General features: G+C 43.5%; 1 protein-coding gene across 1 annotated transcript in view; it reads right to left on the minus strand.

Moving 5' to 3' along the window:
* The window catches only part of LOXHD1 (lipoxygenase homology PLAT domains 1), a 77,010-nt gene that overhangs the window by 7,412 nt on the left and 52,608 nt on the right, over positions 1-16,990 (minus strand). The window contains 2 exon segments of the mRNA XM_075739711.1: positions 10,609-10,794; positions 16,285-16,462. Of these exon segments, the coding sequence (XP_075595826.1) occupies positions 10,609-10,794; positions 16,285-16,462 (364 nt within the window).

The following is a 16,990-nucleotide window of genomic DNA, read 5'->3' on the forward strand; positions in this document are numbered from 1 at the left end:
TTAAACAGCTCTTGCTTTTCCAAGAACTCACTGCCATGTACCTACTTCTTTAGTTTGCAAATATTAATCTTCTTTAGCCCTGCAAATAAAATGATGGCACCTTTTTGAGTTATGTCAACAAGTCACCTTGTCCCCGTGGGCTGCGATCCCTCCACACCACCTGTTGGCAGTTCCCTACCAGCCTCACAGCCGTTCCTGTTTTGTACTTTGGATTCCTGAACCTTCTTCAAGCAAGGAATTCACCCGCTACAAAGCACAGACCTCAACCAAAGTCATCACTTGCCCCTTAAATTTAGTGAACACAGAACTGCAGAATCATTGTGGCTGGAAGGAGCCTCTGGAGAACGCTTAGTCCAACCCTCTGCTTAGAGCAAGGTCAGCTAAAGCAGGTTGTTCAGGGCTGTGTCTGGTCAGGTTTTGTGTTACCTCCAAGGATGGAGATTCCACAACCTCCCTGAGCAACCTGTTCCAGTGTTTGATTGCATGTGCAGAGAAAAAAGCTTTTTTCTTATGTTTAAATTGGAATTTCCTGTATTTCAATTTGTCCCCACTGCCTCTTGTCCTGTCACTGGGCACTGCTGAGAAGAGTCTGGCTCCATCATCTTTAGTCCCCCACCAGATATTTGTACACATTGATAAAATCCCCCTGAGCCTCATCTTCTCCAGGCTGAACAGTCCCAGCTCTCTCAGCCTGTCCTCACACCACAGATGCTCCAGTTCCTTAGTCTTCGTGGCCCTTCACTGGACAGTCTCCAGTATGTCCACATCTCTCTTGCACTAGGAGGACAGCGCCATGTGCCGATGACAAGACCTGTGCAAATACCCTGGGTGCAACAGGGGAGTTGGCTGCACCACCCAAACATGCATGCCCTCCTCCAGGCTCCAGCAGCAGAACAAGGGTATGAAGAGGTTTTGGGAGCGAGCTGGCATGCCATACCCTCACAGATCCTCATCAGTCTACTGCCTCCTGGGCAGATCTTACCATGTTCCCCAGGGGTCCCACCATGCTCTAACCGGAGCAACTTGTTCTTTGGGGCTGTTTGGAAGTTTATTCTAAACATGCTGGCAATGTCAGCCGTTAATCTTTTTGTCGGGCTCATTTCCATTTAAGTTCAATGAATGTCTCTGCAGCATATTCAGGAGGCTGCTCCACTTCCATCAAAACTTTAGTTAAAACAGTACAGGATGAAAGAAGAAAACATCCCATCTTTCTCCAGCAAGAGAGATCAATGACTGCAGACCAGGATGGAATAAATTTGTGATGTTAGTCCTGTTGCCAGCAGTGAACTGCATGATTGGGGCAGGACCAGTGCTAAGCAGTGATATCAGGAGAGAGACTGAATGAGATGCACATACCCTCCTCCCTCTTGTCCAGCCTGGTCCCATCAACTGCTCACCAGGAGAGCTGCAACAAAACCCTGCTCTTTTATCTCAGGGAGAGATGGGCCAGAGCTGACTTTCCAGCACATGTTGGAGTTGAAGCACAAAGTGCAGCTTTTCCTAGTGTTTCCAGCAGAAGATGCATTTATCAGCTCTGGGCTGTTCAAAGAGCAAGCTCTGGGCTCTGTCAGGGGATCGACAAAGAAAAGCAAATATAACAGGGTGTCCCTTTACAGCACAAGGGTACCTCGAATCAAGGAGCTGGCTGGTCTTTCTTAGAAAAATGGTGCTACTGCCTCAATGCATCCTCCTGCCTGCTTTAAGGAAAAAATAGTTCTATTCCCTCTCACTAGAATTGATCTTTCCTGTTTCCTTTTTTTTCCCCTGATAATTAACAATTTAAATTAGACTGTGAGACCTGGAAGATGTGGAAGTATCCTATACTGCTTTTGATTTCTCAATATAAATGATTCACCCCAGGTGAATGCTATACTGGCTATGTGCGGAGCAGCACATCTTCCTGCCCTGTCCATGTCCTCCGGTGCCAGGAGTGGTGTCATATCAAGGCTTTCACTGCCATAGCATTAAACTCTGCTTAAAAGCTGATATGGAAAGGGAAGGATTGGTTTGGGGCTGAAGAAAGACAAAGTATTGGTTTTCTCTTGTTTCAGACTGGGAACAGATACATTTAATTTCTTTTTGATCTATTGATCTAGAAAAAGACACAAAGTCCAGTAATGCACAGTCTAAATGTGAGACTTTTCCTCCACTGAGCTGGGTCTGCATGCCAGGGGACACATCAGTGGAAGGAGAAGAAGCCATGTTTGCAGAATCATTTTTCAGGTCATTAAATCCTGGTTTCAGGGTATTACCCCGTTTCCACCTTCTGTTCCTGCGCGGCTTTTGCAGAGCAATGGGCTCAGAGGCATTACAGTGTCTCAGAAACAACAGGAAAGGAAAATGCATCAATGTCGTCCTGGAGATATCAAACCCTTAGCACAAGCAGGTTTATGGAGTGAGCATCAATGAAGGAATGAGAAGAGGAGCCAGAAAAGTGGTGTGGACGTAGCAGGGTGGAAGGACTTTCCTAGGTCCTGTCCACTGCTCACACAGCCTGGCCGCGCAGGAGAAACTGGAGGATCTCTGCAGCAATGGCTCATCAGCCTTTTCCCTGGATACTGTTGGATGTTGGATCCTGATCCCCATGAAAGCCACAGCTGCTCCATCGCTTAACTTTCAGTGCTTGCAGAAGAGCCAGAGCAGATCTGTTTGTATCCCTTTGGCACCATGACTGACAGTACTAGGAGAACAAGGAACAAATCAGCTGCACAAATGCCTTGGAGGGCATCATGGGCTTTTCTGCAGTGACCCCAGTACAAACCAAGACCACTTTGCTTTGAGGCAGAAAGGAAGAAATAGCACGTATCTGAGCAGTTCCTGCTTGATTATGCAGGTCTCGGTCTTTAAAATAGTTTGGCCACCACTGTGCCTTTGTGGAAGATCCCCTATCACCATAACAAGTGTTCAATGTTTGGAACAAAAGGTACTTCACTCCAGGCATATTTTGCTGCCATCAAAATCCCCAGCAGCAAACCCGCCCTAATAAAACCCGTGGCTGTGCCATGTAGGCTCCTTAATGGTCCGCAGCTGGAAGTGACATTTTCAATAGCGTGCAAAACATTTCAAATGTAATTAGAGGAGGAGAAGAGCTTTGGGGAAAACAGAATCACTTTGCTTGTTTGACTCTGGCAGTTGTATAATTTAGTGTCATGTAGGGAAATGTCTTCTCTTCCCCAAGCGTCCTTATCCAAAAGAGCAGTTATTTGTCCCATTTATCCTCCTTTCCAAAAGGGCCCAAGCTGACAACTGGGTGATGCTGGGCAAGGACCCTCTGTGTACCACTGCAAGGTCTTCACAGGACCATTCTGCCTTTTTCCCAGGCGATGCTAACGGTCTGTGCTTCCCCGACGCTGGACAGACAGGTTGGACTGTAAGCTCCTTGTCACGCATTTGCAATTAGTACAATCGAGTCTGACTTTAGAAATAGCAGATGTAACACAGATAATGAAGTTACCACTTCATTTAACTAACACCCCAACTTGCAGCACCAAAAGTTTCCTTAGGCCCTCTTTGGAACAGCCACCACTCACCCCAACCTATATCCACCCCTAAAATATTAAGTTGTTCCGACACAAAGAGAAACATGGGAGGATGGGAGGAAAATAGTGAGAATTAGTTGAGTCTGGTGGGTTCACCACTCACCAGGCATCAGGCCCCTGACATTGCTTTAGTGAATATTAACTTGTAAAGTGAGAGCTGGTGGGATCAAATCTGTGCTGGCAGAGCCACATCCAGACTTGGATGCGCACATGTCCATGGAAGTTAAAGTGTTCCCACTCATTGTAGCCATATTAGTTGGTTTTCCTCGCTATCCCTTGTCAATCTGTGGCAGATCTTGGTTTGGTTTTGAAAGCGGTTGCTGCCCAATCAAGGATGATAGTTGTAATTACTGGTGCTTGTGTTCCCATAGGAGTAAAGGAAAAATCCTGCTCGGGACACCGACTGCTCAGGGGCCAGTGAAGAACTGCTGCTGCCCAGCCATTCACAGCCATCAACCAGAGCTGCTCAGCTCCCTAATTGCATTTTTTTGCTTTTCTTTTCACATTTTCTGAAACATAAAGTAATGACCATTGCAAAGACAGTTCATCAGCCTTGTGTCCTCTGACATTATTTATCCCCTGCCTGATTAGATGACCATACGTCCCTAAACCCCACTACATAAGACATCACGCATAAAGCGATGGGAGTTTTGATAGCAGCATCAGATCGCTAGAAATGGAGCGTTAATTGTGAGGTGTTAAAATCATAGCATCTAGTTTTGCATCAGTACCTCTCAAAACACCCTAAGAAGGTGAATAATTTTTATCCTTAATTTACATAATTGAAAATGAGTTACAGGGATATGATTTACGCAAGGTCATTCAGCAAGCCAGTGACAGAGTAAAAATAGATCCATTTTGTATATCTCTCCTTTAGGATCATGTTAGTTCACACCACAACATTTCTCTTCAGAGCAGACAAGCAATGCAAAACCTTTCACAACCTTTGACAAAGCAAAAGCTTAACACTTGGGACAGTTTTAGAAAATAGGTCGTTGTGTCCATCCATCCGCTGTTGTCTATGCAACTTGTTCAGTCCAGAATTTAACTCAGGTCAAAAACAGCCATAAATTACTCTCAGAAACACACCCCTGCCTCACCCCCTCCCCCCCCCCCCCCCCCCCCCCCAATAAACTACTCCTGTGCAAAAACATTCAACAGTTCAGAGTGAAGATGTAACAGTTTCTCAGAAGATATTCTTGCAATTGAAGCCTCTTTTCTGTTTTATTGAGGCATACTTGAGGCAAAAGTATTTAATAAGGATGCAGGACAATTTGTCCCCAAGAGGAGCAAAAGAGACTTGTAGAAAAGAGAAGCTTTTACAGAATTGATATTTCTACAGCTGTATCTGGGCTTTTGGGCTCTCTCCACTCTGTAGTGAAGTGTTCCGCAGTTACAGGAGATTGGGAAGAAATGAATGATTGCACAAGGTCAACACTGAAGTCTTCGCCTTCTCTCCAAGTTTGCTGTTTTATTTGCTTGCATGTTTTGCTTACATGCTTTTTTCTACTTCATGTCAACTCTGGACACTGTGAGATCTTTGCAGCGTCTTCTGCTTGCGCTGTAACGCCTGTAGCACATCTTTGTAACAGGACTGTTGAGCATAAGGAAGAAACCTGCCATTGAAGAAAGAGGAAGGTGCATGGCACGTGAGGAGAGCCCTGTGGGTCGGTGCTGGGGTCTCCTGAGGGGCTGAAGCCAGATTTGGGCAATCTGAAGGACTAAGCAGCCAGGGCACGTTTGCTGGCATGCTACACAGGTCTGCAGCTTGCATGCCCATTTGTGCCTTGTCTAAGGTGTTGACTTCAGTCCACCCAGAAAGATGCAGGAGCTGACATTTTCCTCCTCTGTACTGAGCCGTCAACAAAACAAGGGGGATGATGGACTCTCCTCTCCTTGTTCAGTTTTACACATCTATTTCTCTTCCTCTCACTTTTTATATAAAGCAGAAACTATTCAACAAATCTGCCCCACGGATCAACAGAGTTATGAGGGCAACAGTCAAGCACTGAGAAGAGGGCTTTTAAAAAGCCCTTTTCAAGTCTGATAGCTGAGTAAACCCTTACAAAGGGTTAAAAAGGCAGATCTTTAGGTTTCTTTTAATAATTTATGATGGCCTACAAGTGCCCAAAAGGCTTGGAATCATGTCCATGAATCGCAGAAACATGTCTCTGGAAATGCTGTGTATTGCGAGTTAAAGGCCTGGGCATTTTAAGATCCAATTCAAGATACTGCTCCTTAAAAAGGTAGTTCTTTCAGAGAATAAAAATGCAAAACAAATGCGTACTAATGGTCTTGAGCTGGGTCCAGATCAAGAAAGGAGAATAAGATACTTTTTCCTTTGGAAGAGCCACCCAAAAGGAGCCACTGGGGCAGTTAGGCTATTTAAAACTCAATTAGACAATGTCATAGCAATTGGTGTAATTGAGAGAAGAGCCCCGTTGAGGTAAAGAAATTGGCCTGCATAACCTATCTTTGGTCCTATAGTAACACAGAGAAATTGGGTTTATCCATAATTAGGCCTTTCCTGGCTCCCCTTGGCTGATGGCAACTGAGATGATAATCAAGAATCCGAAATTAATGACTTTAGAATGACTGCTTATCATCTGGGTTCAAATCTACTCTGGCATATGAGGGAGCTAAATCCATATTTCCCATATCTCCTTGTTGCAAGGAGAAAAAGACAACAACAACAAAAAAAAAAAAAAAAAAAAAAGGAAAAAAAACCAACCCCCTTCCTCTAGGTAAATAATTCCATTACTGAGATACTGAGAAACTTTAAGCCATTCTTCCAGAATGGTGATTTAGTCCTGAAATCAGAGAAAAAAATGAGACCTATATTTAGAAAGCCAGCGTTTCTACAGACCTGCAGATACTGATCTTGCATAAATGTAGAGGCAAATGAACTGAGATATGAGAAAATACATAGTGCCTATCTGAGATCAGGAGATGGGGAGTCTGGAAACGATTAAATTTGCTCAGGGAGTCTAAATATATTGAGTTGAACATCAATATCTCAAAGCAAACAGGGGCAAGATAAAAAGACATAGAGCAAAACTTAAAACTAAATTTCATTCACAGCAATTCATTGTTACCAGACTCTTGCTGGTGAGCTCTAAACATCTAAAAAACCAGGAACAAATTCCTTGAAACTGCAGTTGCAAAGTCTCTAAACTGCCTGTTTCCAAATGAGCACTGACTTCCTCCCTAATCAATTTTACTGAAGTCAGGAATTAGATGGGGGCTTCATTCCTCCTTTATGTCTTATACAGAGATGCCACTCAGCAGTTTTTGTGGGAAAATGGCATTTAAAAGAATTAAAGTGGGACCATAAAACTGACATGCTTTTCCAGAGGAGGCAAATGTAGTGTTTGCAATTTAAAGACCTTCTGACAGCCTTTGCCATTGCAATTACTGTCTCTTAAACTCTGAACACCCAACTGCAGTCAAATTTCGGTAAAAGGATACACAAAACTGGGATGTGAACTGGGATCAAAGCCACTGCAGCAAAACTTCACTGATGGAAACGTAAACTCAGCCAGATTTCATGGCAAAGTAGCTGCCTTGGGCAAGCCACTTAAATGTTTTTTATTCCGGAATGTGGGTAGGTCGGTTGACTTCTTACTGGGACCAGGTGATGTTTGAAAGAAAAAGAAGCCTTGTGATGGTTAGTAGTTCCCTTAATGAGCCCATAGGTGCTAAAGGCACCTAATGTGAGTCAAAACAGGCTGATGCTGTCATTAAGGCTGATTATTAAGAAAATTAGGAAAAGAACATCATCCATGTTCCAAGTATTCAGCATCTAAGGAGTGATGGGGTAGGCCAGTGTGAGGCTGAGTCTTCCACAGACCATTGGCAAAGAACTGTTTAGTCCAAAAAAGAAAAAAAACCCCAAAACCTAAGAAAAGAATGATCAACATCTGATGCTTCAAAGTAATAGTAAATACAGGCACAATTTTGTTTAATATTCAAAGTCCCCAAAGCATCTGACAAAGCACATACATGACTCTTGACCCCTGACCTCACTACTCCTTTCCAAAAAACAGAGCCAGGAATTTCTAACCAGTGGCACAGCCAATTTATATAAATTATATAGAGAGAGAAGACATATATGCAAAGGATAGCTATAGCTTGGGATCCCAGCAGTAATAAATACTCTACCCACCCAACAAACTGTCATGCTGCATTGTGTAAAGCTTTAGATAGGATATGCCTTTCACATGACTAATGCAAGAACAATGAAGACAACATATGTTATGATTTAAACTACAGTTGTCCTTCTTTCTATGGGGGGAAAACAAGTACATTTTTGCTGAACAAAACCTGAGCATGTTGCTTGTCCAAGGCTTAACCCTGCAGTCAGCTAGGTCTGGTAAAAGCCCTATTAACTATTATTTATAAATAAAAAACAGTGATAAGAGGGAAATAAGGAAAGAGAACATAAGGTCACAATGTGTATTTACATTCATAGAATCATAGAATCACAGAATGGTTTGGGTTGGAAGGGACTTCAAAGATCATCTAGTTCCAATCCCCTGCCATGGGCAGGGACACCCTCCACTAGACCATGTTGCCCTTCATATTCATAAAAATGAAGTATTTTTTCAGGGTCTGGACACATGGTTTACTATTTCAGCTGACTTGTGGTGGCTATCTGGGTATGTGCTCTTAGCCCACAGCAAATTTAAACTAATTGAGCCTATTTGCTGCTTAGCCTAAGGCTAAACTCTGCTACTTGCCTTTGCCACTAACTGAGAGTGTGCAGATAACAATTACCATAGCTCAGCGGCAATGTGGTAACTCCACAACCTGAATCAACATCATCATCAGTGGCACAGAGAAGGTAAACTGTAATCACTTCTGCAAGAAGGAAAAGGCAACAAAACTGCCTAGATAATAGGATTTGCTTCTCAGGCAGCAGAGAGCAGACCCATGGGACTCATGGGATGCTGTGGGTGCTAAATGTCTCCTGGAGAGTCTGGATAAGCACTTGAATGAGAAAATTCACTGGAGGTTACTTAGTGGACAAAAATGATACCAGTTCAGGAAATACCCTGAGCTACGCATAGTAAGATGCAGAGGATTGGGTAAGGATTACACACGCTTGCTCAGTTCCTCCTCTTCCTCAGGCACCCAGTGATGCTGCTGTTGGAAACAGCTGCTGGGTTTGAGAGACCCTCAGCCTGACCCAGCTGTCATCTTCCAACGTCCCAGCCTGTTTGCATGCCTGAGCCCTAAGGATCAGCTCTGATCTGGTGGGTGTATTTCATTCCACTAGCACGACCAATCACCGGGGAGCCACAATGCCTCTTGAGAAAAATGTTCTCTTTGTAGACATTTTAGCTGGTAATATATTTGAAAATGAATCTGTAAGTCCCTGTTGATTTATTGCTGCTCACAGAAGGACATCTAAACCGCCCTTGCAACTGCAGAGATGCCTGTTTGCTGAGATAAAACTCCAATGGGTATTTTGATAGCCCTTTCCATTTCATCATCTAAACTGCAGATTCAAGGAATAAGTGTTTCAACAACTTCTCCTAAGTAACAAGTGATAGGACAATAGGAAACAGCCTCAAGTTGCACCAGGGGAGGTTTAGATTGAATATTAGGAAAAATTTCTTCACCGAAAGGGTTGTCAGTCACAGGAACAGGCTGCCCAGAGAGGTGGTGGAGTGACCATCCCTGGAGGTATTTAAAAGACACATTGACGTGGTGCTTAGGGACATGGATTAGTGGTGGGCTTGGCAGTGCTGGGTTAACAGTTGGACTTGATGTTCTTAAAGGTCTTTTCCAAACTAAATGATTCTGTGATTCTATGATTCTAAAATCAGGTAAAATCATCTCCCTCACTACATTCAGTGCTGGCTATATAACATGATGTTACAGGGCTAAAATTTCTAAATTGTCCTGTGTTATGGGAGTGGTAAATATGAGCTAAAAGCTTTGCAGTGGCTGGGAATAAACAATCATGAAGCCAGGTTAGGTGGTTGGTCATTTCCCATATTTCACAACAGATAGAAGATAAAATAAGCTGGCTGTCTTTTTTTTTTTTTTCCTTTGGGTTGTTTGGGTTTTTTTTTTTTAAATAACAATAAGGAGGCAAACTTCTAGTGGGAGAGTCTGATCCAGCAGTAGCATCTTTTATTAATATTGCATGAGATGCAGCCTTCCCTATCTGCCACAACTTGGAGGAGTCAAGAAGATGATGGCCAAGACGAGCCCATAGTGACACGTAACCCCAGCCCAAATCAGCTGCCTCAGTACAACTGGGTAACAACCAGGTGAACAGGTAAGTCCTGCTGCCATTCCTCCCAGCCCTTCAATAAATCCTACTGCCCAAACCGCCTTGTTAGTGCTGACCCAGGGGGGCCTATGGGAGCCATCAAGCTTCACCTTCAGGCTGCAGCGAGCCCTGCCATTAGCGAGCGAGTCATTGTTAATGCAAGATCATCTCTTTTAGGTGAAGATGGGATGGGATTGAGGTGTCATCACAGCAGGGTGAGTGATGCATTTGTTACAAGATGCTGCTTGATACCTGACTAACGCAAATGATTATGACAGTGGTACCGAGTGCTGCTCTGCTGTTTGTGAAACCAGCTAGGGTGTCCAGCAGCAGGGAAATGTCAGAATCTCTCTCAGCAGGGCACTGCACACTCACCGTATGATGCAGTGATTTTAATAAAGACAGACACAGATCTTTACTTCTATCTTCTAAAGCTCACTGTGTTATGCCAGGCTGCATTACGCCATGTGTCGGTGTCAGGCTGATAGCATTAAATTGCTACAAAAGTGCCATACTGGCCTATGAAGACGGCATTGCATTAATAGAGACGCTGTGGGATAACAGGCTGCATGGCTTTGCTTTGGAGGAGTTATCATTGCCTGTGCTGCAGTGGTGGCTGTAAGCTCTGACTGAAGCTACGGACCCATTAGAGCAGATACTACACCAGCATGCAGGGAGATGTTGTCCTGTGTGAAGGAGATATGTCTGGACAGGCAAGGAGGCTTCCTTTCCTCGAGTAAAAACTTTGTCCCAATCTCTCCCACCCCCACAAGTCACTGCCCTGACCTTTGTTGTCATGCCAGATCCGCACTTTGCAGAGATCTCCCAAGCTCAGCATGTCCGAGAAGTTGAATTCGTCCATCTGGTTCCTCTCAAACTTGTTAGACTTGTTGGACTCCTTCAGAGCCAAGGTCCCACTGTCTCCATTCTCCCCAAACAGGATCAAAGACACGTTGGCATCGGTGCCTGCTCCTGGAAGGAGAGAGCAAGGTACATCGTCACAAGGTAGCCTGACGTGTAGGGCTGACACCCAGCCTCCAATCGCATGGAAATGGAGACAGCAAAGGCAGGATGGAGGAGGCTGCAGTGGTGATCAGGTTTCTTTGGGCACAGCCAAGAAATTTCGGTAAATTTGTGCAGGATTCTGTGAAGAGTACATGACAGGTAGCTAACAAGCCAGTCCTTCCAGCCTGTCCTCCAAATTCAGCTGGAACACTTCATCCCTGCGTGTAAGGTATGGTGACCATGATGACAGCAGTACGAATAGGAAGCAGGAGCATCTGCTCCTGACAGAGCACTGTGCATCAATCACCTCGCTTTGGATGTCAGTGTCATGACTCCCATTTTCCAAAGTGGCTTGGGATGCAAAGTGGACTTATCCAGCGACATCCATCAATCTGTGGAATAGTGTTAAAGAACATACTTTAACTTTTGTAGTTACAATATTAGTACACATTGTCCTGGGCTTCCCACTGGACAACAGTCCCTTTTCCATGCTGTGGTGTCCTGCAGTCTCACAACCTCCTCCACGCTCTCCTGTGGCACCCGGGACACTTCAGCCATGGTCTGTCTCGTACTGCTCCCCCTGTGTTGTATGGCACAGGGATTTGAAAGCAAAATGCAGATCATCAACCAAACCACTACAACATCTTGTGGCTCGCTTTCCCCTCTCACAGGTCTTTCTTCTATATTCCTGTTTCTCAATGCTGCATTTAATGGAAAAGTCCCAGTTTGCCCCACCAACTCCCACCTCTTCTTATGTATATGTTAGGAAAGAACAATTTTTAAGATGATCTTTATTACCTGATGCTGAATTTCATATGCCCATCACTGCCCATATTTTGCTGCAGGAATTTTCCTGACTTTTGGAGAGTTCAAGGCCAAACCATCACTTGCAGTCACCTTACAAATATTTTAGCTGTGTTACAACATTTTTACCTGGCACTATTATAATTTGACCAAAATTATTGTTTTTATTTTGATGCCACAATAAAAACACAGATCATAGAAAGAAATCTGATTCCACCTGGGCAGACATTCATTGCTGTGTCAGAACTGAAGCCCTTAAATCTCGAAAAATGAAAAAAGACATCATCAAATCCAATCTGTCTTACAAAGAAACTCAGCATCTGCTGCCCTCGGATAGATAGCCCAGCTTTGAAAACTCTAACCGCCTGCCAAGCCATTTCTTGCACAAGAGGATCGTAAATCCACTTTGGACCACATGGACAGTATTTCCCACAGCTCCATTCACAACACAATGCAGAGGCAAAGTCGAGGGGACTGAAAACTTTTGAGAAAGCTACCGCTTCTTTGGGATAATACAGAAATTAGGAAGAAAACACAACTCTTTCTTATAGAAGGATTGAAAAACATACTAAAGAAGGGAAAAGAAAGAGGAGGAAAAAGATCATACAGAGAAAAGGCAAAGCAGCATTTGGTGTCCATGTGAAAAATTGCCTATGTTAAATTGGGCTAATTTTCAGCAGTTTGCTGGGAAGGACTTAAGAAGGAAGAGAAAGCATCAGGATTCAGGCAGTTCACCTGGCATTACCTTTTATGACCCTAAAGCTTGCTGAGGTGAGGAACAAAGCAAAGTGAAGTCCATTTCCTTACAAGGAGCAGGATCCCAATTAATGCAAGGTCTCAAAAAGTACAGAACCAACTGTTTCTTAGCAAAACCTTCCCGGCAGGAAGAAGCTTATGAAGGCCTCATGCCGTGACATTTCCCTCACAAGCAATTAGCAGGAGATGAGAAAGAAAAGAACAGAAATTGCTGAATCAATGTACATTTCACCTATTTGGGTCTCTCTCTGTTTCAGGTTTTTTTGTTGTTGTTGTTAATTCCAGGAAACTGTCAGGCACATTTAGGAACTGTAACAAAATTGACAAATGAGATGAAGGTCCTGTGGTTGCACAAGCCTTAACTGGCAACGAGTGCAATAGCTCACGGGTCGATGCCGGGGTCTGCAGCACTGAACTTCGTCATCAGCAACCTAAACAATGACAGAGTCCATCCTCAGCAGATTTCCGTATAACATTAAATTTGTGGGAGTGACTGACATGCTGAATGGCGGAATTCCAACCCAGATGAACACTGAGAAACTTGAGGACTGGGTAAGCAGAAATCTCATGAAGTTCAGTAAGGAGAAATGCAAAGTTCTGCATCTGGGGTGGAGTAAACCCTGCACAAGTACGTGCTGGGGAGTTGAAGAAGATCCAGAGGTTATAGCGGAAATATTCATGTTCAGGTTGAATCTGCGCTAACAGCAACAAGTTCTCAGTGTTCAGTGCAAACCACATATTTCACTCCATCAGGAGGAGCGTGGCCAGCAGCTGAAGGGAAGATCTTATCTCCTTTGCCCAGCACTGAAGAGCCCACACTGAGATCATGGTGTCAGTTTGGGTCCCCAGGTCAAAGGGGATGTGGAGACACCAAGGAGGACTCAGCAGATGGTTGCCAAGATGGACAGGAGCTAGGGCACATGACAATGAGAGGCCAAGGGAGATGAGCTCAAGCAGGTGAACAAGGGCCTGTGTTACTACATGGAGGGAAAGTGATAACCATGACAGGGTCATGTGCTGTGGACCACACCCCAAGAAGCCACAACCAAAAACTGCTGGGGATGTTCAGGTTGGGCATCAGGAAAAAAAAAGTAATTAGAAAAATGGTGCAGGCCTGGATCAGGTGCCCAGGGAGGTGGTGGCATCACCATTCCTAAAGGTGTCCAAGACTTGGCTGGGTAGAGCCTCAGCTGACCTGCCCTAGGGCTGGCAATAGTCCTTTGAGCAGGAAGCTGGATGAAATAATCTCCAGACTCCCCTTCCAACCAAAGGGTCTATGATTTCATTATTCTTATTGACCAGCTGCAAAATTTTTAAACAAACCGTGGGCCTGAGTCACAGCCTTCTGAGGCCAAAGAATGACCTTCTTTTGACTTAACAGAGACTTGGATAAGGCACTAGGAACTGACACCAACTGTCCTAAATTACATAATTTGTAGGCTGTAGCTGAGCTGACAACATACTAATTAATTTTATAACAGCAGAGATAAAAACCTCCTGCTTTGTTAATGCTTGGAAAATGAGAAAGCAGTATTTATTCTTTCTCCATTTTTACTGCATTACCATGTATATGATGCCTGCATATAGAATACAGAAAATCTGTGTAAATCAAAATTAATAGGCAAGGACATTTTTGTGCCACAGAAAGAACCATCAGGTGGCCTGGCTCTATTGCAGCTGTGTCTGTGGGTCATACCTGGAAGAACATGAGATCGTGAGATACTTCTTTTATAAGATCAAAAGTAAATCAAGATCTTGGTTTTAATCAAAGATTACCCATCTGACTTGGGATGTCTCTGCCATAACAACCTCTTCTCCCCTTATCTGTGCTTACTCTGAGAGCTGCCATCTGAGGTGCCTCTGGTGGCCTCTGAATTTGACCTTCAAAAGAGAGGAGATTTGACCTTTGCAGGAGAGGAGTCTTTCCCTGATGCAGCCTTGGTATGTTACATGATCCTTCAAGTTGAATGACTTCTGGAAAGCCAAACTATAACTCAAAGGTTTCTTTGAGGAAAAAGTAAACCAGACTGTTGTCAAATGTGTGTGTATGGTGGGGAGCAAATAACAACTGCTTTGTAGTTTGCTGCAGGACTTTTTTTTGTAGGATTCATTTTCCCTAACTTTATCCATCTAGCCTAACTTAATTGTGCTGGCTTTGCCTGAATCTGATGAAGAGAGTGACAGAGAGCCTCCAGAGGATGATCCAGACCACTGATTAAACTCTCCTCCCAGATGAATTGACCACAGACAGTCTAGACTAGAAGGAACTAAGAGGAGAAGTATAATTTTTTGGAGAGTGACAAATAGATGAGATTAATTTTCATTTTTTTCTTTTTTTCATTTTCTTTCTTTTTTTTTTCTCAGTGCCTCTGATGCACTGGAAAGTTGAAAGCTATTGCAGAGAAAAACTTTAAACCTAGAAATAAACACGTCTCATTCTAGTCATTGTGGAGCATTGCTCCCTAGACAATGTCATTGTGGCAGGAGATGATATAACATGTTTAAACTAACTGTCAAGGATAAAATGTCTTTCTTCCTGAATTGGTCCAAGCAGGAGTAATTGTGGAATACATAATGATCAAAGAGGGGAGATGGTTCATGACTTGTACCCTCTTTAGATAAGCTGGATAAAGTTCAGCATTATGTCAGTGTGCTGTGTGATCTAATCATAAACAGACTCTCTGAAACCTCTCTGCAATCTGCTCTTTCCTACTGGTTGTTGCTGTTCATAATGAAATAAAATGTTTCATCGTTAATACCTGTCATCCTTCACTCAATGGGAAGGGCAGATCTGTCTGCTGTTGCTGTCATCCTCTATTCTCCTCTCATTTCTATTTCCATTGCCTTTGTGAGTTAGGGCTGGATTTCACAAAAAGGTCACAGAAGATCTACCATTATAATAGATGGATTGCCAGATACATAAACAAATCTTCCCCTCGCTCTTTTGTTTTTTGTATTTCACTACATGTTTTTCAGACAGCAGCAGGCAAGGCAGACAGATAAAAAATGGTGAGATAGCACGAAGACTCTCTGCCAGGGGAATTTTGATATTCGCAGATCAAACCTCACAAGCTGCATACATTACCACTAGTAAATCCAGAAGGAAAAAAATTAAAAAAAAAAAGCAAGAGAGGTGGAGATCAGGAGGTGATTATGTGCACTGGTGTGGCAGAATCTCCTCTGAGGGTCAACCTTTCAAACTAGGTGTCTGCAAGATAATGTCTAGCTTGCCCTTTTGGCACGAGGCAGCTTCTGTGTGGTTGCAGCTTTCATTCAGCAGCCTGACAGAAGTTCTCACGAAAAGAGGCAGTGATCCCAGGAAATGACATAGAAATCCCACTTCTTGGCTCTGGAAGCTCTGCAGCTTGCTTTATACTCTGTTCCACCTCTTCTATCTGGTGTGCATTTAGGGATGGTTTTTCACGGCCTGATATAAATGGTCTCAAAACACTTTGAAAAGGAGGGTGAGTTATTGCTGTCTTCTTTGGGCAAAGCAGACAGTGATGACCAAAAACCTGGAGCCCACCAGCTTTGACTGTAGCCTTTTTTTTCCATCCTACTTGGATAGACCTGACCCGGTCAAAAAGAAAAAGGGGGCTCCTGACCATTGCAACACGGTCCAGCAATAGCTTCTGTTAAGGTGTCATCAGAGGGAGCAATGAGTAGTCAAATCTAGTCCTTGTATCTAAATATTTTATGCCCAGAACTCAGACGAGGATGAATGCCCCAGAATAACATTGTCATGATGAACAGCCAGCCAGAATGGCACTGTTCCAGCACAGTAGGGCTAAATTATGCTTTTTTTAACATAATTTCAAATTAAGCAGGAGATGTTTTCCATTGCTAAAAATCATACTTCATACTAGAAAAGTCATAAAATATCCACCATGAACATACCTCCAACATCACTGGTTTTAACCTGAAGGGTGTATGTCGTGTCCTCCATCATCTGCTCATCATTTATGACAGCTGGCATCTCACACACAAGACTTCCCTTGGCATTTTTCAGCTTTGACAGCCATTCCCCATAGGTAAATATGGCCACTTCTTGATTAGTCAGGTTCTTCAGGATGATCTGTGAAGAGCCAAAATAAGGGAAAAAACCCTTGAGGGCAAAGATTAAACTTATAAAGTGCACACTGTGGTAGGACATGGGTAAAGCTTGTTCATAACTTCAAAACCCATACTGAGCTCTTCTGGTATGAATGGAGCTCTCTCCTATGGACAATATTTTCTGTGGTGACTCGTCCTGAGAAATGGTTTTCAAAATATTGGACTTTTCACATATGGGGTAAAGCATAGGAAGAAATTTGCCTCTCTGATGTAAATTATGGACAAAGCTCATCTCTAAGATTAGAGTCAGACCTTTCCTGGAAGCCAGTATGGAATTCACCCCAAAGAAGAAGTAACACAGCGTTATTAAAAACCTTGTTACCTCTCCTTGAAGTACACAGTATCTTTCTTTTCCTCTGTGCAAACACACAGCAACCGTTGCAAGCGATATGCAAACCAACCCCAAACAAGTTAAAGCAATGCACAAAATAAAATTAGGCCAGTAAAACTTAATGTTTCACACACTTCTCCCTCTGAGAAAAGGTGACAG

This window comes from Balearica regulorum, chromosome Z (assembly GCF_011004875.1).
Source record: "Balearica regulorum gibbericeps isolate bBalReg1 chromosome Z, bBalReg1.pri, whole genome shotgun sequence".
Taxonomy (NCBI): domain Eukaryota; kingdom Metazoa; phylum Chordata; class Aves; order Gruiformes; family Gruidae; genus Balearica; species Balearica regulorum.